This window comes from Miniopterus natalensis, chromosome 3 (assembly GCF_054644295.1).
Source record: "Miniopterus natalensis isolate mMinNat1 chromosome 3, mMinNat1.hap1, whole genome shotgun sequence".
Classification (NCBI taxonomy): domain Eukaryota; kingdom Metazoa; phylum Chordata; class Mammalia; order Chiroptera; family Miniopteridae; genus Miniopterus; species Miniopterus natalensis.
Window position 1 is genome coordinate 63,613,500 of NC_142083.1, and position 26,618 is coordinate 63,640,117.

At 37.6% G+C, this 26,618-nt stretch overlaps 1 protein-coding gene across 2 annotated transcripts in view; it reads left to right on the forward strand.

Moving 5' to 3' along the window:
- The window catches only part of LVRN (laeverin), a 51,104-nt gene extending 25,534 nt beyond the window's left edge, over window positions 1–25,570 (forward strand). Inside the window, exons 7-21 of one of the 2 annotated variants that reach the window (XR_015714260.1) lie at window positions 4,034–4,177; window positions 4,711–4,776; window positions 4,868–4,933; window positions 5,345–5,517; window positions 7,002–7,078; window positions 7,413–7,552; window positions 9,592–9,647; window positions 12,584–12,737; window positions 14,207–14,301; window positions 16,102–16,209; window positions 16,927–17,094; window positions 17,307–17,444; window positions 21,428–21,503; window positions 21,798–21,897; window positions 24,131–24,217. Coding sequence is in view for 1 of the 2 variants with exons in the window: in XM_016224940.2 (XP_016080426.2) it covers window positions 4,034–4,177; window positions 4,711–4,776; window positions 4,868–4,933; window positions 5,345–5,517; window positions 7,002–7,078; window positions 7,413–7,552; window positions 9,592–9,647; window positions 12,584–12,737; window positions 14,207–14,301; window positions 16,102–16,209; window positions 16,927–17,094; window positions 17,307–17,444; window positions 21,428–21,503; window positions 24,131–24,271 (1,602 nt within the window). In the remaining variant the exon portion in view is untranslated. Of the gene's footprint in view, window positions 1–4,033; window positions 4,178–4,710; window positions 4,777–4,867; window positions 4,934–5,344; window positions 5,518–7,001; window positions 7,079–7,412; window positions 7,553–9,591; window positions 9,648–12,583; window positions 12,738–14,206; window positions 14,302–16,101; window positions 16,210–16,926; window positions 17,095–17,306; window positions 17,445–21,427; window positions 21,504–21,797; window positions 21,898–24,130 lie in introns of both variants that reach the window. The other variant, XM_016224940.2, reaches the window with a different exon arrangement.
- The last annotated feature ends 1,048 nt before the right edge of the window (window positions 25,571–26,618 follow it).

Below are 26,618 nucleotides of genomic sequence, written 5' to 3' on the forward strand. Positions count from 1 at the left end.
TACTTTTTTATCTACTCATCTATTGATGGGCGCTTGGGTTGCTTACATATTTTGGCTATTGTAAATAGTGCTGCAATGAACTTAGCAGTGCATATATTCCTTCAAATTAGTGTTTACAATTTTTTTCAGGTATATTTCCAGAAGTAGAATTGCTGCATCATAAGGCAATTCTATTTTTAATTTTTTGTTGTTGAGGAAACTCCATACTATTTTTCATAGTGGCTATACCAATTTACATTCCCACCAACAGTGCACAAGGGTTCCCTTTTCTCTGCATATCCTTGCCAAAACTTGTTGTTTGTTGATTTATTGATAATAGCCATTTTAACAGATATGAGGTGATATCTCATTGTGGTTTTAATTTGTGTCTCTCTGATAATTAGTGACGTTGAGCATCTTTTCATATGTGTATTGGCCATCTGTATGTCTTTGTTGGAGAAGTATCTATTCAGGTTTTCTGCCCATTTTTTAACTTTACCCTCTATGTTCTTTTTTGGGGGGGTTCCTATTTTTTTTACCATAATTTTAAAAAAATTTATCTTTATTGTTGAAGTATTTCAGCTGTCCCATTTTTTCCCCAGTGACTCCCCTCCATCCCTCAACCACCCCCCAGGCCTTCACCACACTCTTATCTGTGTCCATGGGTTTTATTTATATGCATATAAGTTCTTTAGTTAATCTCTTCCCACCCCTCATTCCCCCCTTACCTCTGAGATTTGTCAGTCCCTTCGATGCTTCTATGTCTCTGGATCTATTTTGTTCATCAGTTTATTTTGTTCATTAGATTCCACATATGAGTGAGATCATGTGATTCTCCACATGTTTGAATGTTTTTGAGGGTTTTTATTGTAGTTGATTTCTAATTTCATGCCATAGTGATCCAAGAAGATGCTTGATATGATATCAATCTTCTTGAACTTGTAGAGACTTGTTTTGTGTTCTAACATGTGGTCCATCTTTGAGAATGATCCATGTGTAGTTGAGAACAATGTATATTCTGCAGCTTCGGGGTGGAATGTTCTGTAAATGTCAATTAAATCCATCTGACCTAGTGTGCCATTTAGAGTCACTGTTTCCTTGTTGTTTTTTTGTCTGGAAGGTCTATCCAATGAAGTCAGTGGGGTGTTAAAAAGCCCCCTACTATGACTGTATTGCTGTCGATCTCTTTCTGAAAGTCCTCCAGAAGTTTTTTTTTAAATATACTTAGGTGCTCCTGTATTGGGTGCATATATGTTTACCAGAGTTATATCCTCTTGTTGGATAGATTCCTTTAGTATTATGTAGTGACCTTTCTTGTCTCTTATTATGGTCTTCATTTTGAAGTCTATTTTGTCAGATATGAATATTGCTACCCCAGCTTTCTTTTTTCACTTCCTTTTGCATGGAAAAATTTTTTTCCATCCCTTCACTCTCATCTTGTGTGAGTATTTTGTTCTGAGGTGGGTCTCTAGCAGACAGCATATATTTGGGTCATGTTGTCTAATCCATTCAGCTACTCTATGTCTTTTAATTGGAACATTTAATCCACTTATATTTAAGGTTATTATTGCTAGATAATTATTTATTGCCATTTTAATTCTTTATGCCTATGTTTTTCTCTATATATATTTCTTCTTATTACAGCAGTCCCTTTAATATTTCTTGCAATGCTTGTTTGGTGGTGATAAACCCCTTTAGCCTTTATTTGTCTGGGAAGCTCTTTATTTCACCATCTATTTTGAATGAGAGCCTTGCTGAATAGAGTAGTCTTGGTTTCAGATCCTTGCTTTTCATTACCTTGAATACTTCATGCCATTCCTTCTGGCCTGTAGTAGAGTTTCTGTTGAGAAATTGCTGAGGTCTTATGAGTACTCCTTTATAGGTAACAAATTTCTCTTGCTGCCTTTGAGATCCTCTCTTTGTCTTGAATTTTTGGCATTTTAATTATTATCTGCCTGGGCATGGGCCTCTTTGAGTTCCTCTTGCTTGGGCCTCTCTGCCTCCTGAACTTGTATGACTTTTTCCTTCACCAGGTTAAGGATGTTTTCTGCCATTATTTCTTCAAAGAGGTTCTCTAGTCCTTGCTCACTTTCTTCTCCTGTCATTCCTATGATGTGGGTATTATTACGTTTCATGTTGTCCCATAGTGCCCTTAAACGGTCCTCCTGTTTTTAATTTTTTTTTCTTTTTGGTTCTCTGATTGAATGATTTTTTTCTATCCCGTCATTAATTCTCAGATCTGATCCTTAACTTCCTCTAATATACTGTCTATTCCTTCCAATGCATTCTTTATTTCTACTATGTCATTCTCCATTTACAAGTTATTCTTTTTCATTGTTTCTCTATCTTTTTTCATGCTGTTGAGCATCCTTATAATCATTACTCTGAACTCCATATCTGATAAATTGCTTATCTCCATTTAGCTCTTCTAGAGAATTCTCTTATTCTTTCATTTGGGGCTTGTTTCTTTTTTTCCCCATTTTGGCTGACTGTTTGGGTTTGTTTATACGTATTAGGTAGATCTTCTATGACTCCCAGTCTAGAAAACTTGATGAAAACATATTACTGGTGTTTTTGAAGCTCAGATGGTAAGATTAGCCTCTTTTGGTACCATTTAGTTATTTTTTTCATCATTGGTTCTTAATCACTTTTTTCTGAGTCTACGTTTCTTAGTTGCTTATGGAATCAAGTGAATATAACCCTTTCTAGAAGAGCATCACATCCTGGCACGAGAAAATTACTATAAGCTTTGTTTTTTAAAAACTTAAGGCCTTATTTCAGTGATCTTTGAGAGATCATAGACTTCTAATCTCGTTGTTAGATTGAAATTGAGTATAAAAATTAGAGAACCATATGCAGAAATAGAACTCTTGAGTGTTAAACTAGTAAAACCTATACTTAATGAATAAAATCAGAGTTATATAGATATCTCCCCTAAATTTTTGTTACTCAAAGTATGACTCTCGAATTAGCAAAGTCATCATCATCTGGTAGTTTGTTAAAAATATAGGCCCCAACGCAGACCAATTGAATTAGAATATGAGTTTGACAAAATCCCCAGGTAATATTTATTGACATTAAAGATTGTCTTTATTGACATGCATTGCCCTAAATGACAGGCTTTCTCAGAGTTTGATCACAGCCTAATCAACGCTACTAATAAATCTAAAAGTAATTTGCTAATAGGAGAGGGTTGATTGGAACATTGGCCAATGGAAGCAGGACAGAATTTGAAAGTTTATCTGACACTGTGCAGGGGTGAGAGAGTCATTGTGGGAACCCTCTGAGAGAGGCTTCATGTGGATTATCAAGGACTCTCCCTGCTCTCCAGGGTATGAGCGAGCCTGCAGCTTTTCCACTGCCCTTTCTTTGGCTTGTCCACCCCACGCACCTCTTGGCTATGCTTTGCTAATCCTTCTAGCTTTCCTTCAGAAAGAAATGACCCTTGTTATGGGTCATAGAGATCTAGTTCTTTGCAGAGGTCTGTACTTCTCATTAAAATATAACAAATTGCCTTCTTCTAATGCATGAGCTATATATAAGCTGTTGTATCCAGTCTGTGGATTTATTTCCAATTATAAATTATTACATCAGCATCCTTGTGAATTTATAAATATGGCATGCTTTTGGTTTATAAATGTCCATGTGAGAGAGACTGATTGATTTTAAGCGTTGCTATTAGTAATTGAATTAATATTAGATTATTAAAATGATATATAAAATTCTAGAGGATTAAAACCACAGAGATGCTATTCCCCCAGGAATCTTTAGGGGAAATATGTATGGCTCTCTTAGAAATCACATTAATTTTTGTAATTGATTTTTAAAAAATTGGAATTAAAAAGTACACCAAATGGGAAGGAAAGTATTCTAGAGTTTTATTATTCAAAGAACCCTGACTTACTTGGCATATTGCAGCTCACAGGGCACTTCTTAGTTATTGTTGGTTTTTTCCCCCTCTTTAATGTCAGTTTTTTAACATATTTTGGTAACATTAAATTTTGTGTTTCTGTGACACCTCAGAACTTAATGCGACTCCATCTTTTCCTTTTAGAATGAGATCTTTTTTTTTAATGTTTTATATGATGTTCTCAGAGAAGATCACACCCTCGTGTCTAGAGCTGTATCCTTGAAGATGGAAAATTTCAAAGAAATGAATGAAATAAATGAGCTCTTTGACATATTTATTTACAATAAGGTAAAACAGTCATACATTTCCTTTTGTTTTACACTCTTGCAGAAAATTGCATAAAATGGATTCTAAGTATCGTAGGCTAATATGCTGCTGTACAATTTTTGATACAAATAGCCCTAATATTATTCAGTAGAAAGATTTCAGAAAATGTAATTAAATCGATTATTATCTAGTAAATATTAATCAAGCCTATATTAGGTGCTTAGTACCATCTACCATTATAAATAGACTTAGACACTTGCTACTTTTAAGGTAAACCTTTCTGTTTGGTACAAATTTATTCTTGCCATGTAAATATATCTTAAAACATTTTGTGTACCCTGAACTCTTTCTAGGTAGGACATTAGCTCACCTTTTACCTGTTAATTAGTGACAGTCTACGATTTTATTAAAATGTTTTGGAATAACTGAAACATTCAACTAAAGTGCACAATACAATCAGGAACACAGGCCAGAATAATGCTTATCAAAACAGAATGAATCAGGATTTAAATATTGAATTTTTTTCAAATCATGGACAGCTTCTTATGTCTTAGGGAGCGTCTTTGGCCCGGATGCTTTCTAGCTTCCTGAGTGAGAATTTATTTATCAGCGCACTTAAGGTGAGTTTACATAATTGTTTGCTGGAAGGCAGTAAACATAAATTGCTTTGGGATGTGATTTATTCTAACCTTAACTTCTCTATTTTTACAGTTGTATCTGAAGACATTTTCTTACGCAAATGCTGAGCAAGATGATCTATGGAGGCATTTTCAAATGGTATTGTCCTACTTCCTCACATGCTTCTGCTGAGTTGTTCTCAGTGATAGAGTTCAACAAGATGGCCATGCCTACATGGCAATGCCACAGGAAAACAGTTTTGCCTTGTTTGTGAAACTCCCTTAGGTTGGGGCTGTTTCCTTAGTCTTCACTACTATATTTTCAGGGCCAGAACAGAGCCTGCACATATTAGATCTAAAAATATGTGTTCAGTGAATGAATGAATGAATGAATGAACGAACAAACTAAGGTACCACTCAGTTATGGAATCGGACAGAGTTCTGAATTTGGCCCAAGATATCAACCACTGGGAATTACTGTAGAGAGTAGTTACGCATTTTCTTCAGGAGATTTCTACCTCAAAATATTTTGATGATAAATATCTGCTTTTGTGATGACTTTTTAATACAGGCCGTAGATGACCAGAGTAAAATTGTTTTGCCGGCAACAGTCAAAAGTATAATGGACAGCTGGACACACCAGAGTGGTTTTCCAGTTATCACCTTAAATGTATCTACTGGTGTCATGAAACAGGAGCCATTTTATCTTGGAAAGGTTAAAAATCAGACTCTTCTAACCCACAAGTAGGTAGATTTGCTCCTCTGTCTTTACCTTCCTTGGGGTTGAGTTCCGATCAAATGGAAACCAGCCTGTGGGTGAGGAAGCATAACCCCTGCAGGCTATACACCCTTTTGCAGAGTGACTCTGGGATGGTGACTTAGGACTCCATGCAGGATGTTACTGGGGTGCTAGGAAGAGGTAGAGCCCCTGATGTCCTGAGACAGGCCAAAGATCTGCATTGAAGGATTCAAGGCAGTGCCCTCCCCCACACCAGTGACCAAAGCTTTGGGTGTTTTGTATACCTTTTTTTGTCCTTCAGACAGAAATAATGAATTACTCAGGATTCTGGGTGGTAGGCAATACACTAGAGCCGTGGATGACCTCATGCTAGTTAAGAGAAAAGGAAATCCTAGTATAAGGTTGTCTTCTCTTCCCTAGAAACAGTACCGAATGGTAACTATGTCTGAGGAATAGTTCTGTGCATGTCTGCACAGGCATGTATATGTGTATTCATAGCCATACCTATAATATTAGAATTATGACCTTTACATATTACTGTTAGACCTAAGTTCAAATATTGAATTCACTAAAATTCAAACCTTAGGTAAGTCTTATTTAAAATCACCGAGTTTCAGTTGCCTGAGCTATAAAGTAAATATAATAACGTGTCCCAGGAGATTGTTGTAAAAATGAAATGAAATAATGAGTATAAAGTGGCTTGGCATTCATCACTTTCTCCTTGCCTTCTCTTGTATTTCTTAATTTGTTAGATAATTTTCAATGTTTTTCATAAAGTTTTGATCCTCACATCTCATCGTAGTATGAGATGGGTACTTAATTTTTAAATACCACCACCAAAATTTTCAGGTCCTCCTACCCTTTCTTTAAAACCCCAGGGGAGAGGAATGAGAGACCTACAGGTCTCTTCTCTGTGATATTCTTTTGAGAAGAGGAATGCCTTAGCAATCAGGTAAAACACAGACCCTCAGTTTAATGCCCTTGAGAACCCAGACCTGTGAGCATTTGAGCAAGATTGAAATATTGCTCCAACTCCGAGCAGCCTGTCCCTTCACATGACTTATGTCCTCCTTGTGGTCAGCTACTTCATCCTGGTCATGTCCACCAATGCGGGAAGGGGGCCAGCATTCAGGAATGTGAATAATCTGGCTGATTCGTGCTGAATATTTTTCAGATGGGAAGAGAGCTTGACGCAGAAAAATATTTTGAAATGTTTGCCAAGTTTCAGATACAAGATAGTCTTAGTAGCTACCTTAAGTTATGAGAAGTAAGTCTATGAGTTACAACAAGAGAGAGTAAACAAATAGCTAAAGCAAAACTGGCTTGTAAAAACAATGGTGAATAGTAAGAGCCAAGGCCCACATATCCAGAGGGAGTGAGAAAAGATTTTCTAGTTCTTTCTGTCATTTTATCATCTCATTTAATATTGTCTCAGTGCTTACATTCTTACGTGTGAAAATTAACTGAATTGAAATCTTTTTTCAATAAGTGACACATGGATTGTACCTATTCTTTGGATGAAAAATGGAACTACACAGCCTTTAGTCTGGCTAGATAACAGCAGCAGTAAGTAACAAATTTTTTAAATATTTTCACACATATACATGAATATATGTTATATAAAGACAGAATAAAAATTTGAATTATTTAGCTTTTAAGCAGCTATCTTGTTTAAAACGAAAGTATTATATCATTCCTGTTGAACATAGAGAGTTTCAAATCAAAAGCTATTAATGTGAAAAAATATAGTTATATGTTAAGATCAATATATATTTTTTAGAATTCCTTTAATTTTTGTTTCATTGGGTTTATTGTTTAGAATTAAGGGAATATAATATAAACATATATTGAAATGTTTTTCAAATGTACCATTTCAAACATTTCACATATTCCTTTGCAGAATTATTCCCTGAAATGCAAGTTTCAGATTCTGATCATGACTGGGTGATTTTAAATTTGAATATGACTGGATATTATAGAGTTAACTATGATAAATTAGGTTGGGAGAAATTAAATGAACAGCTTGAAAAAGATCCTAAGGTAAGATTATTTTTTATATCTTTTATTAAATATCATTAATATTGCTCTCTCTAGCCTTTCAGAGAGACCCTCCCCTCTTTTCTTATTCTTAGAAAGGGGAGATTTTGGTTGAATGCATTGTATTTTTGAACATTAATCTCACTTTTTCACAACAACTTTACCTTTCTAGGTAAAAATAAGAATACATTTCCCTATTAACGGTTAGTTTTGTGATCTTAGGCAAGTTATTGAAATATTCTGATTTCATTTCTTCACTTTAAAATGTAAATAATATTATACATTTCTTATTTATCATGAGGATAGAGATGATGTAGGTAAACATACACTTAAACTGTCTAAGTCCATAATAGATGTGCAGTACATGCCAGAAAATGTTAATTTTCTAAAAAATTATATTCTCACTCTTCCTCGGAGGGGAGAATTTAATCCTCAGAATTAATAATAATCCAATATCACTTTAAATTGTGAAACAACTTTAGGTCATTATGCAATATGTAAATATTAAAATGTTGGCTAACTGTAATCAGTTAGATTTTAATTGGTTAATTAAACCAAATCTCCATTGGTGGAGATGGATGCTGGCTTAGAAGTCTGTAGAGTTGGCTCAGTTGAGAAACCTTAGGCAGTTCATTGAGACTCCCTTTGTAAAACCAGTGTTGAAGTAAAAAAAATCTTAGATGTCTCTCTCTCTTCGAAAGTTCTCGGAGACACACATGCAGAAGCTTCTCTACCAGAAGAGGCAATAAAGAACATTGGTCCAGACTTTGGGTTTGGGGTCAGGTAGATTTGTGTTTATATTTATATAGTTCATCATTTACCAGGTGTGTGACCTTAGGCCTCTTGTTTGGCCAGTCGTGCCTCAGTTTCCTTATCTCTATAATAATGGATATGACAAACCAACCTTAACGTGTTGTTGTGAAGATTAAATAAAGTGATGCATGTGTTATGTTTAACAGAGGTGACACAATTCAGGCATTCAGAACATGTTCAGTCTTTTTATTAAAAATTATAGTTGCGCTGTTGAATAAAGCTACAAATAACACCTATGATGATATTTTGTTTTAAAGATTTTTCAGAGTAGCTAAGTTCTTGTTCATTTTTAAGGGCGCTCTTAGCTATGGAAGCTTTAGGTCATGTCATGTCATTATAGCAATGATTTCTTGAAACCATTGTAGATTTACTCATTTAAAGACTGAAGTCAATTATTCCTACTCATGATTGGTGAGCAAATAAAAAATATTTCAATTATTAATCTGATCTAGAAAATATGTTAGTACTGCCAGAAAAGAAATGAGAGTACCACCAAGGAAAGAATTAAACTTGGCTTGTTCAGATGATCGAAGGGATGTAGTGAAGGTAGATTTTCTAGTGCCACATATATGAAAATGCCAGGAGGTGGTGAAGGAATACTGAGGGAGGCACTGGGCATCCTTAGGACACTAAAGCTGAGGCAGAGTCCTGTGTCCTGGCAATGCCAAGGAGCTCAAACAGAAGCCTAAGGAATTAGGCTGGCAACTGAGCCCTGCCTCCCATGATTGAAAGGGCTCTATTAATGGTATTGTGTCAAAGTAGTAAAATCTAAAAAGAGAGATACCATTTAAAATAATACTTCAATATTACCAAAATAGCGCCAAATAATATTTATTTAAGGCCTCCTATGCTGCAAAATCCCCCTGACAATAATTTGGACATTGTAATACCATTCTATGTATACTTTCCTTTTTGGAGGGGCCTTTTATACTTGGCTTCCTGCTCTTATTTTTTAACATGATGTTTTCAGGGAGAATTTTGGCAAAACTCTCTGCCTTATTTAAGCCTGGTGATTCATGTCCAGAGGGATCGTTTACCAAAAACAGATGTATAATCAATAAATTATGGGGGCTGCCCTTAGTATTTATCATTTCTCTGCACATGAGACAATTCCCATGAAAGTACTTTGTAAGCCGCAATGAGCTTTAAATGTTATTCTTTTAAAATTGTTTTTTAACTAAAGAAAAAAGTTCTCATTTTTTTCTGAACATCCTGGGGTCTAATTGCAGGCCATCCCCGTTATTCACAGACTGCAGTTGATAGATGACGCCTTTTCCCTGTCTAAGTGAGTATACTTTCTTCTCTCGCGGCTTTAGCGTGCACCTTGAGAACTTATCATCATGACCTTCATCCCCGTGAAGTTGGCCCCTTAGTATATCCAGGCCCTAACTTGTCAAGATTAGGATCCAATTCTGTGGTTGTGATGGAATTGTATTGCATAAAAGTTCCTGGAATATGCAGCAACCTGGATGAAACTTGAAGACACTATGCTAAGTGAAATAAGCCAGTCTCAAAAAGACAAGTACTCTAAGATCCTGCCTGTCCGAGGTACTTCGAGTAGTCAGAATCAGAAGGACGTGAAGCAGGATGGAGGCGGCCAGGGGCTGGGGCAAGGGGCAAGGGGCACCTTACGGAACGGGCACAGAGCTACAGCTGCGCAGATGAGAGCGGTTAAGGAGATGGATGGTTGTGACGCTGCACACTGTTATGAGCGTATTTGATACCACTGAACGGTACACTGAGAAATGGTTGCAGTGGTAAACTGTATGTGTACTTTCTCACAATAAAAAAGGGAAAAAGACAGTTCAAAAAGTCCTATCAGGAAAGAGCAATACTGTCTATTACAATTACAAAGCCATAGAAAAAAATGCTTTTCACAACAGTTTGAGAGGAAAAATATGTTCTTTCTCAAGTCAAAACTTGGCTGTCAGATATCCAAAGTCCTATAAATTTTCAGTTAAATTAACTTCGGTGCAATAAGATTTAAACTGATTATGGAGAATTTTTTAAAGGGTTTTTTAAAAAAAGCAGAGATGATTCAACTTTTTAAAAGGAAACCCTTAAGGGAAAAGTTTGGAAAGCATACAGTAGAGAAGATATAAATAGTAAACAGATAATAGTGTTTAAATATTTATAGGATTATTACAAAAAGTATAAATATCGTTATTTTGAAAGTATCAGTCAGGAATACAAATTTAGATAAACTACAAGTGATTCAGGCTTGCCTTTGTAATCTAGTAAATGTTAAAATGTATAAATTTTGGAAGATTGTTGGTGTCTTTATACTTTTCTGTGATATTGAGGGTTAAGGAAATAAAGTAGCTGACATCTAAAAAACGAGTTGCTGGAAATAAATAAACTATGAATTGAAATTTTGAAGTGATTTATGTTACCCAATGGTGATGGCTGTGGGCATAATTTTAATGCGATATGACCTGTATTTTTACATATTACAAAATTATTGATTTTACTTATATCATCTTTACCCAACATATGCAATATATAAAATATATAAAAGCTTCTGGTAAGTATTTAGCCAAGTAAATTAATATATGTTCAGAATTTAAATTTTCAGACAATAAAATTAAGGGTTATACCTAATAAATTACCTAGTGTGTTCCCTCTTTCTTGGCTTATATATTTCTTGAATGAATGTTTGCTTACTTTACCCTTCATTTCTTTACTACTTTCCCTTCTGTGACATGCAGCACACTTCCTTGCTCGCTACTTTGTTGAAACTCATCTCTGAGGTCACCATGACTTTAATACCACATCCTCCTGGAAACTTCTTCTTTGGCTTCCTGAGTCTCCAATATGCAAACCCGGTTCTCCTCACATATCTGACTTCTCCTGCTGCTGTGAGCATCCTCAAGACCAGTGATGGTCATGTTATTTTCTCCTGTCTTTCCTTTGGATAACACATGCATTTTTTAATTTCAGTGGTCCTTCTGTTATGTACATGTAATGTGCCTAGAAGGTAGAAGGCGCGCAGTAAATGTTTGTGGAAGATATGTTGGTGACTTCTAAGTCTACATCTCTGCTTGTCTCTTCCTGTCTTTTGTTTATCCTGTGTGGTTTAAATTCAGCACCCGAGACATTGAACTTTATTTCTGTCTCTACATTGCTCCTGCTATCATTTGTTCTCTCTCTGTCAAAGGTACCACTATTCTTCCCATCACCCAAACTTGAAACATGAGAGATGTCCAGAACTCCCCCACATTTCCCAGATGGTCACCATGTCTTATCTCTTTGTTCTTGGGAAAGTCTTTTGGATTCTCACCTTGCTACTTTCACTGCTTCCATACTAAGCCAAGCTTTCGTCATCTTTTGCTTGGCCTTTTGCATTAGCTTCCAGCCTTCATTTCCTTTGAATTCCATTCTACCCTCTTCAGCACAATTGCAATAAAATTTTTAGGCATCAATTTCCTGATGTTATGCAGTTGTCTAGACACCTTCCCACCACATGTGAGTTCTTCATCGTGACATTGCTGGCTCTCCACAGTTTTGATCCACCCCTCCGGTTAGGCCGCACCTCTCAGCTATACACAGAAGAAACCCTCTGCTTAGGTTAGCTGGTTCTGCCCATCCTATTAACTCCCATTTACCTTTGTCCTAAGCTGTCTTCCTCTTTTTTGCTACCCATTTCACTCCCTCCCATCCTTCACTGTTCTCAAATTCCTCCTCCAGGAGGCCTTTGCTGACTTTCCCATCACGTGCATATTTTCCTTCTTTGCTACTTTATTGTATTCGTTGCCTTTTTTGGGACCTTTTGTTAACAGCTACTTATGCATAAATCTCAGTTCCTGGCTGAAGTAATATGCTCCTCAATGGTAGGCAAGAGTATTGTCCTATATTCTAGTTTGTGCTGGCGGAACATTAGAGAATGACTTTTAATTAATATTTCTTGAATGGAAACTATACTCTCATTAGAACGCATACTAAGTGCACAAATATTCTTTTGCCCCATAATCAGGCCAATATTTGGCGTGGATTTTCTATAGCCTCCAGGAATTTGGATACTTGAACATACCAAATTGAAATGGAAGCTCGGTCAACATTGCTTGGTTCCCATGTCATCAATGAGATGGGACCTTTACCCTCTAGCTTCTTGATTTCACATACCTTATTGGAGTCAGGCATTGAAGCATGGAACAAATATGGAAAGTGTGCGAATCATTTAGCAAGTGAAGGTTTTTTAGTGTGTGTTTTTAAACCAAACAGAAACAATTATATTGAGATTGAAACAGCACTTGATTTAACCAAGTACCTTGCTGAAGAAGATGAAATCATAGTATGGCATACAGTCTTGGTGAACCTGCTACCCAGGAATTTTGTTTCTGATGTGGGCAACTATGATACATACACATTATTAAAGGTAATTTCATTCTTTGTATTGTGGTTTAAAAAAAAATCCATTCTTCCTCCTTCTATATTCTAAAGAGTATCTGGGAAACAGGCCTTTCCAAAAGTAATAGTCTATTATATTAGTTCCATACATATATTCATTTTTAAAGGAATGACTGATTATTCTTAAAAGAAAAAATACTTTAGTCATAAACCTGGTCTCGTAGATGAATATGATAGAAGTTTTGAAAGGCATTTAATCCTTCTGGAAGTGGCAGTGTGTCCTAAGAAACCAGAAGTGGGTAGAAATGGTATGCCTTTCTTCTTACAGAAAAAGATAGTATGTATTAGCAACTATTTTCCTAAAAGATTGTTCAACAGAATTACTTTGAACAATTCTATATTCGTAATAGAAATACTCTGATTTACAAGGCCAGCACTTAAAACCAAAGAGATGTGTTCCGGAAGAAGTAAAAGTTTCAACGCTGCTCTTGATATTGCAAAGACAGAGGGGGGGAGTTAGAATTAGAAAATGAAGAAATAACACGCCATCCTAACTGAAACAATATAAAAGGAGAAGCGTTCCATTAATAGGTTTTCAACAGTGATCATAAGAAAGATAGCACAGGTAAGATGAAAGCAAAAGTTAGGGAGCAACCCTTCGGAGACTTAAGGGCCACAAACAAATCCAGAAAGTAAGTTAGGTGGTGGTGATTCTAAGTGAGTCACTGGGGCAGTTTGAGGGAGAGATCACAAATACCTCAGGGTCCCAGGCTTCCTTTTTCTCTACTGTCCAAAGTGCTGATGGGAACTTAACCTGAATGTGGGGATGGTGACCAATAGGAGGCACTAAAGTGTTTGCGGGGTGGAGGAGGCTCATTGATTACATCTGGTGGCTGGTTTGAGATAAATAAGTAAGAACTCATATTTGCTTTTAGAGAATTTCAAGGAATAACAGCTAGTTTATCCTCAGGAATGTATTGTAAATGTATAACTTTTATAATATTATTATTTACCAGCTGATAGCTCAATTGAAGAAACTTTATTTCAGACTCAGGCCTTAAATTTGTCTGAGGCATAAATCAGTCCTCCTTAGTATTTTCTTGAAGGTATATATATTAAACATGGAAATTTCAAGGTAGAAAGTTTAATAGTTTTAAATTTTTACTTTTTTCTTATTTTTGAAGACAACCAGAAATGGATGGGGTGATATTAGATGATAATAATTGATTTATGTGCAGGCAGGCTACTTACATACATTACATTGCTTAATCTTCACAAAAACTGTAATAATGGTATTACTGTAAACCCCATTTTTTTGTATGAGAAAACTGAACCTAGGGAAGTTAAAAAATAAACCAGTTACACATTACTAACAAGTAAAACTCATTTCTGAAGAAATATCTGTCATTATGAATGTTTTTTCAGAAAAAGAGAAATACAGTGCAAATTCAGTGTTGTAAGCCAGAACTAACAATATATTTTCTTTATTGTTTACAGAAGTATCTACTAAAGAGACTTACCCCAATATGGAATACTTATTCAACTATAATCCGTGAAAATATGGCAGCATTGCAAGATAGCTATTTAACTCTGTAAGTATTTTTTGAACAGTAATAATTGCATAAAATGACTCATCTTAATAAATAGGCTTCCAGATTTACATAATAAGATCTTAATACCTATGATTCACTGAGAGATTTTGTATGCTATTTTAGAACAGTAGCTTTGAGATTGGTGAGCTACTTGTATCCTAACAGGAAATAGTTTAGGATCTTCATTTACCTGCAATGCCCATATGTGTATACACAGGAATTTATAGGTCTATATTCTTAAATCTTAGGTTAAAGTTGTAAATATGTCATACTATTGGTGAAGGGTTGTGCTAAGCAAAGTCAGCCTATGCCAATGAGTTGAAGGACATGGGAAGGCCACAAGGGGAAAGGGCCCCCTCTGTATATCACAGGTGACAGAAATTCTGCGATTGTGCAAGTTTGATGAGAGAGGCTGACAGTGAAATATATCAGTCATTGCGTGTGATCATAAGTGTTACAACTGATTTGCACATCACTGGTTTGGTGAGGGGAGTAAGCATGCTGTCGTGATGATCTGGGAAGGAGGGGAAAGGCGAAATACAGCTGTGCTATTGCTGGGCCCCCGTGTGTATGTATGCTGGGCTTCCAGATTTAAGGAGGGAGTTTGTAATCAGCTATGGCCCAGGGGTTATATTTACAGCACTAGTCAAATCTAGTGAAAATCAATGAGACCAAACAAGAAATACAAAATATATAAAATGCGATTATTCTCCCTCACATGCATCCTTCTGCGAGAGGGGGAACTGTTAGTGCCAGGGCCTGTGACTGGAAAGACGTAGGGCTGAATGGACAATGAGATCAAAGACGGGGGACTAGCTGAGGTGGTAAGTGTGTCGGCACGTGTGAATAGAGGAAGGCCTAAGTGTGCTCAGCCAGGCGGCATGCCTGGTGACTAGCTCAGTGGACGGAAGCGAACTGCTTTTTGTAGCATCCCAAGCCCAGGTCTCTTCGGAGGGACCTTGCTGCAGCCAGCTTGGGGTGGGTGAGGGGAGAGAGTGTGAGTAATGAATGCTCAGAGCTGTCTCTCAGAGGGCCTCCACCCTTGGACATCCCACTTCTGCTTATTAGAAAATCAGGTCAAGCTGGGTTGAACCTAGAGGGTGGAGCAACAGAGATTTGGCTCTTGCATTTTCTGGAACCTTACAGCCGGTTTGAATTCCTTTACCTCTGACTCCAAACTTGGGGAGTGTAGGGAGATACACCTCAGGCACCACTTATTTGGATGTATCATTGTTCGTCACTGTATTCTTTTGAACCTACTTGATTTGAATCTTAATACACACCCCTTCAAAACCTTTATTCGTTTTCTGGCCATAAATACAATAACTAGGGGGAGCTAAAAAAGAAACAGAAGCTTAAGCAAGGGAAAAGCACATTGTCGAAGGAGAGAAATAAACCATTCCCTTTCCTTGCCGTGCATAAAGAACTTTCTTTTAGATCGAATACTCTAAAGCCATTTTTTATCCACAAGGCAATTATTATAAAAGGGAGGAAAAATAAATTGATAACAGATGTGGATTGTGTGTACACCATGTGTGATTGAGGGAGATGAAGGATGGCAGTAATTTATTTCTAACTTTTCAAAAAATGCCAGCTTCTTTGGTGCGTGAGAGCCCCTCAGAAAACATTTCTCTGAATCTTAAACACTTTTGTTATTGACAAAAGCTTTTTTTTTTTAAACCTGATGTTATTGGAATGATGTTTTAAAATACCCATCCTTTTATGAGACATATTCTTGGAGGCAGAAAAAATAACGTGGTAATGCAAAATAAAATGTTTTTCTTTGACTTTTCCTTCAAGAATATCACTGGAAAAATTTCTGGGGACTGTATGTTTCTTGGGCCATGAGGACTGTCTTCAGCTGTCCAGAGAACTCTTCAAAAGCTGGATGAGCCATCCAGGAAATGAGTAAGAGTGCTATCGTAACTGCCCTGGTCTTTGTCCTGTTTCAACACCAGCAAGTCTGCTATGTTTTTGATGCTCTCACTCTGGGAGTGACTGTTTTGTTTTCACTTGGTTAATCTCTCTCTCCTAATATTTTTTTTCAAGTATCCCTTTGTTAAAAACAATTGTCTAATGTAGGTCTATGCATGGTAATAGGTTAGAGTGTATACAGTGATTGTCACCCAGGACTTACTGTCAGTGCATTCCCTGTAAGCATTTGCTGGTGCTTATTTTGAATCTTATCCAGGTTGTTCTTTATGTTCTTTATATATATGCATCAGAGCACCTTTTTCTATGTGAGTTTGCTGTCTCACTGAGAGCTGAGACTAAGAGTCTGTTATTTTGGTTTTATGACATTACCTCTAATATATCGCCTCCGAGGGACTTTTAGAAGATGTGATAGATAGTAAGATATAAAACCAAACTTATCAGCCTAGACTTACTGTTTGTACTATTCTAATGTACTTCTCCCTTAAACTCCTTAGTTTCTAAGCTGATTTGATGGTCTCATCTCATGAGAGTAATGCTACTGACAATTGCTTTTCTAGATCCCCACTTTAGATCTTTATACCTGAGATCTCAACATATTTTTCTAGATATACAGTTCTAAATCTGTGACCACCGAGATAAGCATATAACATAACTACTATGAGAAATATCATTGCATGTTATGCTTTACAGAATACCTTATCCAGTTAAAACTGTGATTTTATGTTATGGCGTTGCCTTGGGAACCGATAAAGAATGGGATTTTTTGTTAAATATCTACACTAATAACACAGAGGAAGAAGAAAGGAATCAACTTATTTATGCAATGGGCTGCAGTAAAGACCCATGGATACTTAACAGGTGATTATGGCCGATCTACCTTGAAAGTTCCGGTGGGAGAATACAATTAATGAACCAAAGGGGGAAGACAGAACTGTGCTAAGAGAAGAATTAATAAATATTTTTGCAACATTAACTTAGAATCATATAGGATTTTTATTCCATTTATTTAAATTACCTTTTTATATTGGATAATTTTTACTTATTTATTTCCTGCAAATGCATTTTTGCAGATATATGGACTATGCCATCACTACGTCTTTATTCAATTTGAGTGAAACAAATATAATCGACGTTGTGGCAGCATCTGAAGTTGGCCGGTATGTCGCAAAAGACTTTTTGGTCAACAATTGGCAAGCTGTGAGTGAGAGGTAAGCCGGAGATGTGAGACCACGCTTTCATTTAGGTCATAGATCGGTGCTAGAAGCACAGCTTTAGTCTGGCTGGGTCACAAGAGTCCTTTGCACTGACTAGAAAAGGGATGATTTTGCCTGCATTTGGTCTCACCACAAACTGGCTGTGTTGTGCAAGAGAAGGTCACTTATCCTCAGTTTTGGCTTTTTGACTGAAAATGGATTTGCATGGGATAGTTTTATACCACAATTTCCTCATTGTGCCTGCAAAGAAATTTGAAACACCCATTAGAGCAAGTCACATTTTTTTGGTATGCAGGTACATCAGCCATTCGTTTATTTTGTGAAGTCCATCACCATATCTTGATGAAACAATGGTGTTCATTGTTACGTCAGCCTGGATGTTGCTCAGGTGTTTTATTTGTCAGATTCCCTGTGTATATCTGGATTCCATAGTCTTGAACTTTTTTATGTTTCTCATCATTTAAGATTAGTCTGTTTGCTTCATAGCCCATCTATTAGGTAAAATATACATTGACATGCAAATATCAGACAGCATGGCCTGGATGGCTGGTCTTTCTAGAACATTACTTAACCATACATTCCTATAATCACATACTGTACAGTTAGCAGATACAAAGTGGTCAACAGGGCAGGTCCAAACACCTGTCAAGTTGGAAGATACGTTGTATAAATAAGTTCTTTTGAAACAGAAAGTATATTTAGAATAAAAATGTTTAAGAATGTGAATATGGTTCTGTTAGAGAGCAAAATAATGGAATGGGGTAGGTTTTTTTGTTTGTTTGTTTGTGGACATTTATTGAACACCTTTATAATACCAAAAAATGTAATTTTAAGTCAGAAATTTAAAATGTGTAGATAAAACTTATTTGTACAATACCATTTACTGGCTTTTCAGTGGAATATACATAACCTACTCACATATTGAGAAAATAGTCTTTATCTCCTGCTTTAAATTACTTATCATTCTAGGTTTGGTGCTTCAAAGGGTCTTACAAGTTCCTTAAATTCCCTGGGATCCCTAAGACCTTGGGGGTAAATGATGTTTTCATTTTTGCTTAAGTCGTTTAAGCTGTTGTTGGGGGATATAAAGTGATTAGAATATGGAGATGGAGAGGGCTTTGGGGATTGAAAGGGCAGAAAGGGAATTGAGTGAGATCTGAACAGGCAGAGTTGGAAAAAGTCACCTTCCACATGGAAGGACTGAAAGACTGACTTGCTACTAGTCACATCACTGGCTGAAGCTTAAAGCGCTGGAAGGGAGGAGACAGGGCTGGTCAAGTGATAGAGCTGAGCACACTGCCCATAGCAGTGGTTGTATGGTTAAGTAATGTTCTAGAAAGACCAGCCATCCAGGGAAAGCTGCTGTTCAGGAACATCTGCTCCCCTTGACCAGGCCCAGGACTCTCCTCAGGAAGCCCAACCTGAAAATATATTTTGGAATATTTGCTTGAGTAAAACATCTTCAGCATGGGATTCCTCTCACTCCCATGTGCAGGCACTGCCCTGGTCGCTGAGAGTAATTAGTTAACTGTTGGTCCAAAGATGATCCTTTAAACACTGATCTAAATGAAGGAACCTCTGCTGGCCCTAGAGACAGCTTTCAGGTTAGAGGAAAATCAATATGTGCACGCAGACATGGATAGATTCTATGGAAGAATGTGTGAATAGAGACGGAACAGTAGGGTTTTTGTGACTTTTTATTGCGTGTGGCAGGAATTATATTTGTGCCTTTATCATCCTTGTCAAGTTGCTTTTGACTTTCTTAACACAATGTGGGTTTCACCGCCTACAGGAACACCCTAGCTTTATTTGTATGGAACACAAGGTATAATCAGTTTCATGTTCAACTGGTCCAAAAATGGATCTTACTCTTTTCTTTACCAAACACTTGATTTCTCTTCCAAAGATTGTTACATTGCCTAAAGTCCTAAGCTTGAAACCTGCACTTATTTTCATTTCCACTCTGTTACAGTATTTTGTGATGGGGAGTGCAGAGTTGAAATGGGTACACAGGAGCACAGGGAGCTGAGTGAGCTGAGATGTGGTTGGAGTGGACCCATTCCCACCCCTGTCGCTGGAGTGGGCTGGAGGCCTCGGTGCCCCTCCGCTTGTGTAGTGGCCATGCTCGCCGCAGGAAGTCAGACACGGCAGGGGAAGGGAGAGGAGGGGAGGAGAAGTGTGAGAAAGGCAAAAGGCAGAAGGCAAGCCGGACTAGAGGACCCATATCACTGCGTCCACACTAGCACTGAATGTTATTATTTTTAAAAGGGCAACTATATTGACACCCACTAGCTCTTGTCTTTATTTTAATTAGAATGCATTTAACTATTGGTGAGATAAAATATTTGTAAAGAATATATTTTTGTTCAGTAATATTTTAAAGAGATTGCTTTCTCAACAAGGGTGACAAATCCTCTGTCTCAAAAATATCTCCTCTTGAAGCTGGCAAGACCAAGGAGGAATGATGGGCGCCGGGTACTCTGATAGATGTCTCAACATACATTATCTTATTTACTCTCCAGAACAACGCTTCTAACTATATGTTGTTCCCCATATTTGTGATTTATAAGTTGTTCAAGGTAATTTTAAACTGAGCCCTGCCACTTGGGGTAACCTTTCTCCTGGATCTGGTAGAAAATCACACATTTAGCACCCTAGGTAGTTTTCCACTTTTTTTCTTAAGGTTGGAACTTAGTTGCTTTGCAAATTTTGCCAAGTTTCTTGAGTCATCTCACAGGCTTTTTATACCTGGCCAATAAAAATGAAGAACTAAGAAATATTTCCACTTTCCCCATAGAAACAGGTTTGCTTGTCTGAATTACATGTAGACCATCTCTTGTCCTCCACTTCGCTCAAGTAAACACAGTTTACACTGTAGCCGGGAACTTTAAAAGAACAAAAGCACTGTTTTCTCCCACCCTTGTTTGTGTATTATGCCAACATTAACTCTTACAATTTTTAATTTCAAGTATACATTTTTAAAATAAATCAAGTGTGTGTATTAATTATCAAGGCAGTTCCACCATTTCTTGGTCAGTCCCTATTAACCCTATTTTAATTTTCTTTCTTTTTTAATGCATCCAAAAGTCTCTTTACTTTTTAACTACAGCACCACTTTGGGCAGGTACGTATCTGCTCTTTACAGCAACACTTCATGGCTTTTTTTTTTTTTTTTAAGATGATTCTCATTGGGTATTCAAGGACACACTAAACTATGGAGGCAGTTTCAGTGACCAAGCTTGTTTGTGGGAACATAGAGTAGACCTAGGTACTTAGCCTTGAGCAATCACCAATAGCTGGAGAATCTCAGATGATATGGATCCTCTCTCTAAAAAAAGCATATACAAATATAACATTATAAATGAGCTTTCAGGGTATTTTAGTCAGAGTTTCTTCAATCGATCCCACATTAACTACTGTTTTTTAAGGGGCGTAACTTGCATATTTACTTACTCCCTTACAAATTTTCTTAATTTGAAGTATGTAACATCTTTTCTAAACACCTCATTTTAAAAGTAAAAACAGTTGTTGTTTTTAAGAAGAGTTTTTTACGTTTAAGTAACCTAAAAATTGTGTTACACAAATCAGTTTTTAACTATAAATATTTTTAGTACTAATAGAATTTTTTAGTTGATTTTAAAGATAGAGGAAGGGCAAGAGAGAGGTATTTGTTGTTTCGTTTATTTATGCATTCATTGGTTGCTTCTTGTGTGTGCCCTGACTAGAGATCAAATCCGCAACCTGACGTATTGGGATGATGCTCTAACCAACTGAGCTACCCAGCCAGGGCTAGAATTTTTTATGTAATAGATTTTCTATTAAAAGATGAAGGCAAATTAGTTCATACATGTTTTCTCTTAGATTTGGGAGACAGAAATTAAAAAGGGCTATATACTTAGCATTTATCTGGCAAATAAAATATAGCTTTGTCTTGCAAAACATTTCCCAACCCTGATTAGCACCTTGTTGCTTTGCAGGTATGGAACACAATCATTGGTTTCTCTAATGTATGTAATAGGGAAAACCATCAGTACAGATTTACAGGTCATGGAGGTAAGTACTTTAGATATTATGAATTTTTTTTAAAAAATTTATCTTTATTGTTAAAAGTATTACAAATATCCCCCTTTTCCCCCCATTGATCCCCTCCACCCTATATCCCTTCCCACAGGCCTTCACCACACTATTGTCTGTGTCCATGGGTTATGTATTTATGCATGTAAATTCTTAGGTTAATCTCTCCCCACCTACCCACCCACCCTTGCCTTCCCTCTGAGATTCATCAGTCTATTCCATGCTTCTTTGTCTCTGGATCTGTTTTGTTCACTGGTTTATTTTGTTCATTAGATTCCTCATATGAATAAGATCGTGTGATACTTGTCTTTCTCTGACTGGCTAATTTTGCTTAGCATAATACTCTCCAGGGCCCACCATGCTGTCTCATAGGGTAAGGGATCCTTCTGTTTTACAGCTGCATAGTATTCCATGGTGTAAATGTTCGAGAAGATGCTTGATATGATTTCAGTCTTCTTGAACTTGTAGAGACTTATTTTGTGTCCTTGCATGTGGTCTATCTTTGAGAATGTCCTATGTACACTTGAGGAGAATGTATATTCTGCAGCTTTGGGATGAAATGTTCTGTAAATGTCAATTAAATCCATCTCATCTGTGTGTCATTTAGAGTCACTGTCTATCCAGTAAAGTCAGTGGGGTGTTAAAGTCCCCTACTATGACTGTATTGCTGTTGATCTCTCCTTTAAAGTCCTCCAGAAGTTTTGTTTATTTTTCAGTCTGTGTGAGTCTTTTGTTCCGAGGTGGGTCTCTTGTAGACAGCATAACTTGGGTCTTGTCTTCTTACCCACTCAGCTTCCCTGTATCTTTTGATTGGAGCATTTAACCATGGCCTGTAACTATATTAATAAAAATAGAAAGGGCTTGTGTAAATAAGAAAGGAAAATAAACTCCTCTGCCCCAGCAAGTAAACAAATGAATGAGTAGATCATAAAGTCCTGAAATTTGATCCTGAGCAAGAAAAAGAGAAGCAGTAAGTTATGTAGCTGTTGTAATGAGAGAGAAGAACTGCTAATTCCTGGAGGAATTATCTTCCTTTAAATTTGGCTGGCCTGAGGCTGAGCTGTCAGGACCTGATTTATCAGGGATTCCCTGGACTGGAGAGCGAAGGGCACACCCAAAAATGCTGGAAGGGAAGTTTCTAGAATCTTCCCAGTGTTGTGTTTTTTAAAGTGTATTAGTTTATCTTTGTAGTTTATCTCTGAACTCAGTAAAGTTTTGTTGTTGTTTTTGTTTGTTTGTTTTTAATTTTTATTGATTTTTAGAGAGGAAGGGAGAGAGAGGGAGAGAGAGAGACAGAGAGAGAACAACATTGTGGTTGCCTCCAGCACATGCCCCAACCGGGGATCGAATCTGCCACCTTTTAGTGTCCTGGACAACGCTCCAACCAACTGAGCCACCCTTGCCAGGGCTTGTTGTTTAATGAAGATTGTATCAGTCTAAGTTTGGCAGTCCTCAAAGTTTCAAAACTCTATAGTTACTGATAGTTTATTTTTTAAAATGTAAAACTGGATTTGACAGTGATTAAATTTTTGCAATTTTTAAAACAAGTTAGCTATTGTAAATATCCTTGTCAAAAACCTATTAATGCCCAACAGTCCTACTATCATGTATTAATTCACATGATAATGTCAAAAATAATTGCTAAAAAGAGAATGGAGAGAAAGTCACATGGGTCCCTTCTGCTTCCATACCAGCAGTTTCTGTACACTCTTTGCTTCTTTTGCTCTGTTCCCTATGCTCTTCCCTGCTGGCGCCTGGCCTCACTCACGCTCTCGAGCACACTTGAAACCCCACCGACAGTGCCACAGATCCTCACTCCCCTCCCACCCACTGCAGGTGCACGATCATATGGGGCTGCGGGGACATGGCTACCCCTACCTGGCAGGGGTGGGCAGGGGTGGGAGAGGGTGGGAGGTTTGTTCTGGTTTCTTAACCTACTTTTTTCTAGAACCTTCCTTTTCTTTTACATTGTAATTGGTCTTGATAGCCCTATTTCTACTCAATTTCAAGTGCATTAGGGTTTAAGTGACATTTTGTGAGCTGGCATGGGTACACTGTCATCTCTCATGTTCTGAGTTCTAATTCATTGATGGAGAAATAGACTTGGAATATAACTAACTAGTCAGTTGGGGTCTGGCTTGTACATAATATTGCATATGTTCCTATAACTGAATGCTTGAGTTGACTCAATGAAGGAATTTAGCCAATGGACAAATCCATTATCTAAATATTTGTAATAAAGACACAAAGGATGCCTGCCAGTTTTGAGCTTTGAAAGTTGCAAAGTATCTTTTGTAATAAGAAAAGATCTCACTGTGTCTCTGTCCACAAATCTTGTGCGATATCCAGTATGCATTCAGTAGATCTTTATTGAGCACCTACTAGGTGCTTTGAGGACAGGTCAATAAATAAAATAGATGAAGTTCCCACTTCACAGAGCTTCCAGCCTACATCTGATTCTTCAGGGTAGGTGGTCTTCCCACATTTTTCTACCCATTCCAGCTGTCACTGGCCATTTGCAAAATCATGTCGCGACTTAGCATGAACTGTCTTGTTTTGTCTGAATGAGAAGTTAGATTGCCCTGACCATCTCTCTGTCCTTTCAGCTGCAGCAGTTTTTCAGTCCCATGTTGGAGGAGCACCAGAGGCTCACAGTTCATGCCAAATTACAGACAATAAAGAACGAAAATCTGAAAAACAAAAACCGAAGTGCCAGGATAGCTGCATGGCTACGGAAAAACACATAATTTAGTGGCCACCTTTGGCATTCCCCTTGCATATTATAATGTCGTTTGCTGACAGTTTTGTCGTCCAGTACTCTGTGAGTCTGAAAACCACGTTTCATTGTTTGTATTTCAGTCACATTTACTGCTCAGAGTCCTGTCCCTTCCATGTTGTCCCGTTGGCTCTGAGCTCAGTGACTGCTGAGGAGTTTGCCAGCACTGCTGTATTTGGGGGGAAGATTTCACTTCAAGTCGGGCTATGAAACCACAGAATTTACTTTAAATGCTTTGTAAAAACAAATTTACCTCAGAAAGTCTTGCTTATTCTGCTGCGAAGGCCAGTGGAATATTCAATCATTGGCTAAGTGAGCACATTCTTTTCTGAAGGAAATACAGATTTGCAATACTCCAGGGTTTATTTAGTTCAAATATTTACCAGAATTATGAGCAAATAACACACGGGTATAAAAGATAGAAACTAGAAGAATGATACTCCCTGGAAATCAGAAAAGCTGAAAAAAAGCGAGTTTTAGGAAGAAGGAACAGACAATATTACAAGCCATGTGAAGTGCCCTGCAGGCGAGAACTGTGGCTGCTGCCCCTCCTGTCTCCCCAGAGCGCCTAGGCTTCGTGCCACACTTCGCTGGCTCCTGACTGCAGGGGGTCTCAAAAAGACCCAGGGTCGCAGGGCCCCTGAAGCGTCTGTGGGCTCACGGCTGGAGGCCGCGCTAGAGAGGGAGGCCCTGCCTTGCAGCTCTCGGCTGCATTTGCCTGTGGCACCCTTTTAGCCAAAGTTTATGAGCAAAATTAATGATGTGAACAGACGGTAGCAATTATGGGCTAATCTTCAGCACAAAGGGAGATGTTCAAAGAAAGAGAGATGGAACTAAAAGGTTAATCAGAGCACAACTTTTACAGCTCCTCACTCAGGGCATTAAGTTTGACATGTGGTTTCATCTGGCCAAATTGAACCTCCTTGTAGTTTGGACAACTTTAAACATTTTCATCGGTCACAATGTATGGAATGACCTTGGTCTTACTACCCCTGATTAAATCAGGACAGCTAAGGCAAACCCTCCCACTCTAGAGTTTGTGTGTATCTGACTGAAGTCTGTGTTTTAATTTTGATTTTGTTTTTGTAGAATGGGGATTAAACTACAGATCTCCTATCTACCTCGGAGTGATATTGTAAAGACTAAGGAATGCGTCAATTAAAGGCCTTTAAATATGTTATATGAGCTCAAGACAATGTGATCTAAGGTTTTTACCCAATTTCTTATGTAATGTTAATGCAGCTACAAATTAAAATGCAATTCAAAAGCTCACCTGTGTATTCACTTTACAGGAAGATGCTCCCTGAGTGGGAGTGGGAGTGGGAGGCTGTGTGGCGTGGCCGTGAGGACAAACCAAAGCACAGTCTACTCAGATCTGACCGTGGGTCACAGCTCAGACAGCTTTTCCTTGAAATTTAGGAATTTGAAATTTAAGCAATAAAATACCCCCATGCTTTCACATTGTTGTATATGAGATATCTTCCTATGTTTTCTTAAACATTCTTTCTGTTTCCTCTGATCATCAATTGATAACCATGTCACATGTCCTCTCAACTGCATTTCCCTCCCCCCCCTTCTCTCCCTGTGGCTCCCCTGCCTTCCCTCTCCCTTTCCAGCATCCTCTGCCTGGTTGTCCATGTCCTCTGTCCTTGGCCTGCCTACCCCGCCATGTCCTCATTCCACCAAGGGGACCCGGAGGCTGGCACTCGGGGCCACAGCAGGCTCTGATGCCTGTCATTGGATGATGCCAAGCACTGCCTCATCCCACCGAGAAGCACCTTGGCAGGGCTCCCCAGACATCTGTTGAAAATTAAAGTCCCATCATATCTTAGCTTCTGTAGTAATTAAACATTGCTGAAAGTGTTTATCCAAAATCAAATGCTCAAATATCTGGTTAATAGCCCTTCCTCCAAATATGAAAAGGAATTTTGAATAATGTAATTTTTTTTCTGCCTTGGATAAAGCCAGTTACTCCAGGTAAGAATTACATTCTATTATTTTGTACCTTATACTTGGGATAAAAAGAAGACTATGGATTGATTACTGTGATAGCAGTAAGTCAGGGAATGATACCGAGGCAGATTTGTCTAAATGGTGTAAATACTTTATTAATAAGCCAGTTTATCTATTAGCACCCCAACTATAAAACAGTTTCTCTTTACACTGTTCATCCTAAGAAAAGTTAGCAAAATGTACAATATATTCATGATTTTTTTTACGTTTGGCCATTGGAAATTAAAGTTTTCCTCATAATCTAATACTTCTTTTCTGGTCAAACACTTTCAGTGACTTACCATTGTTGACTTTAAGTGAAAGAA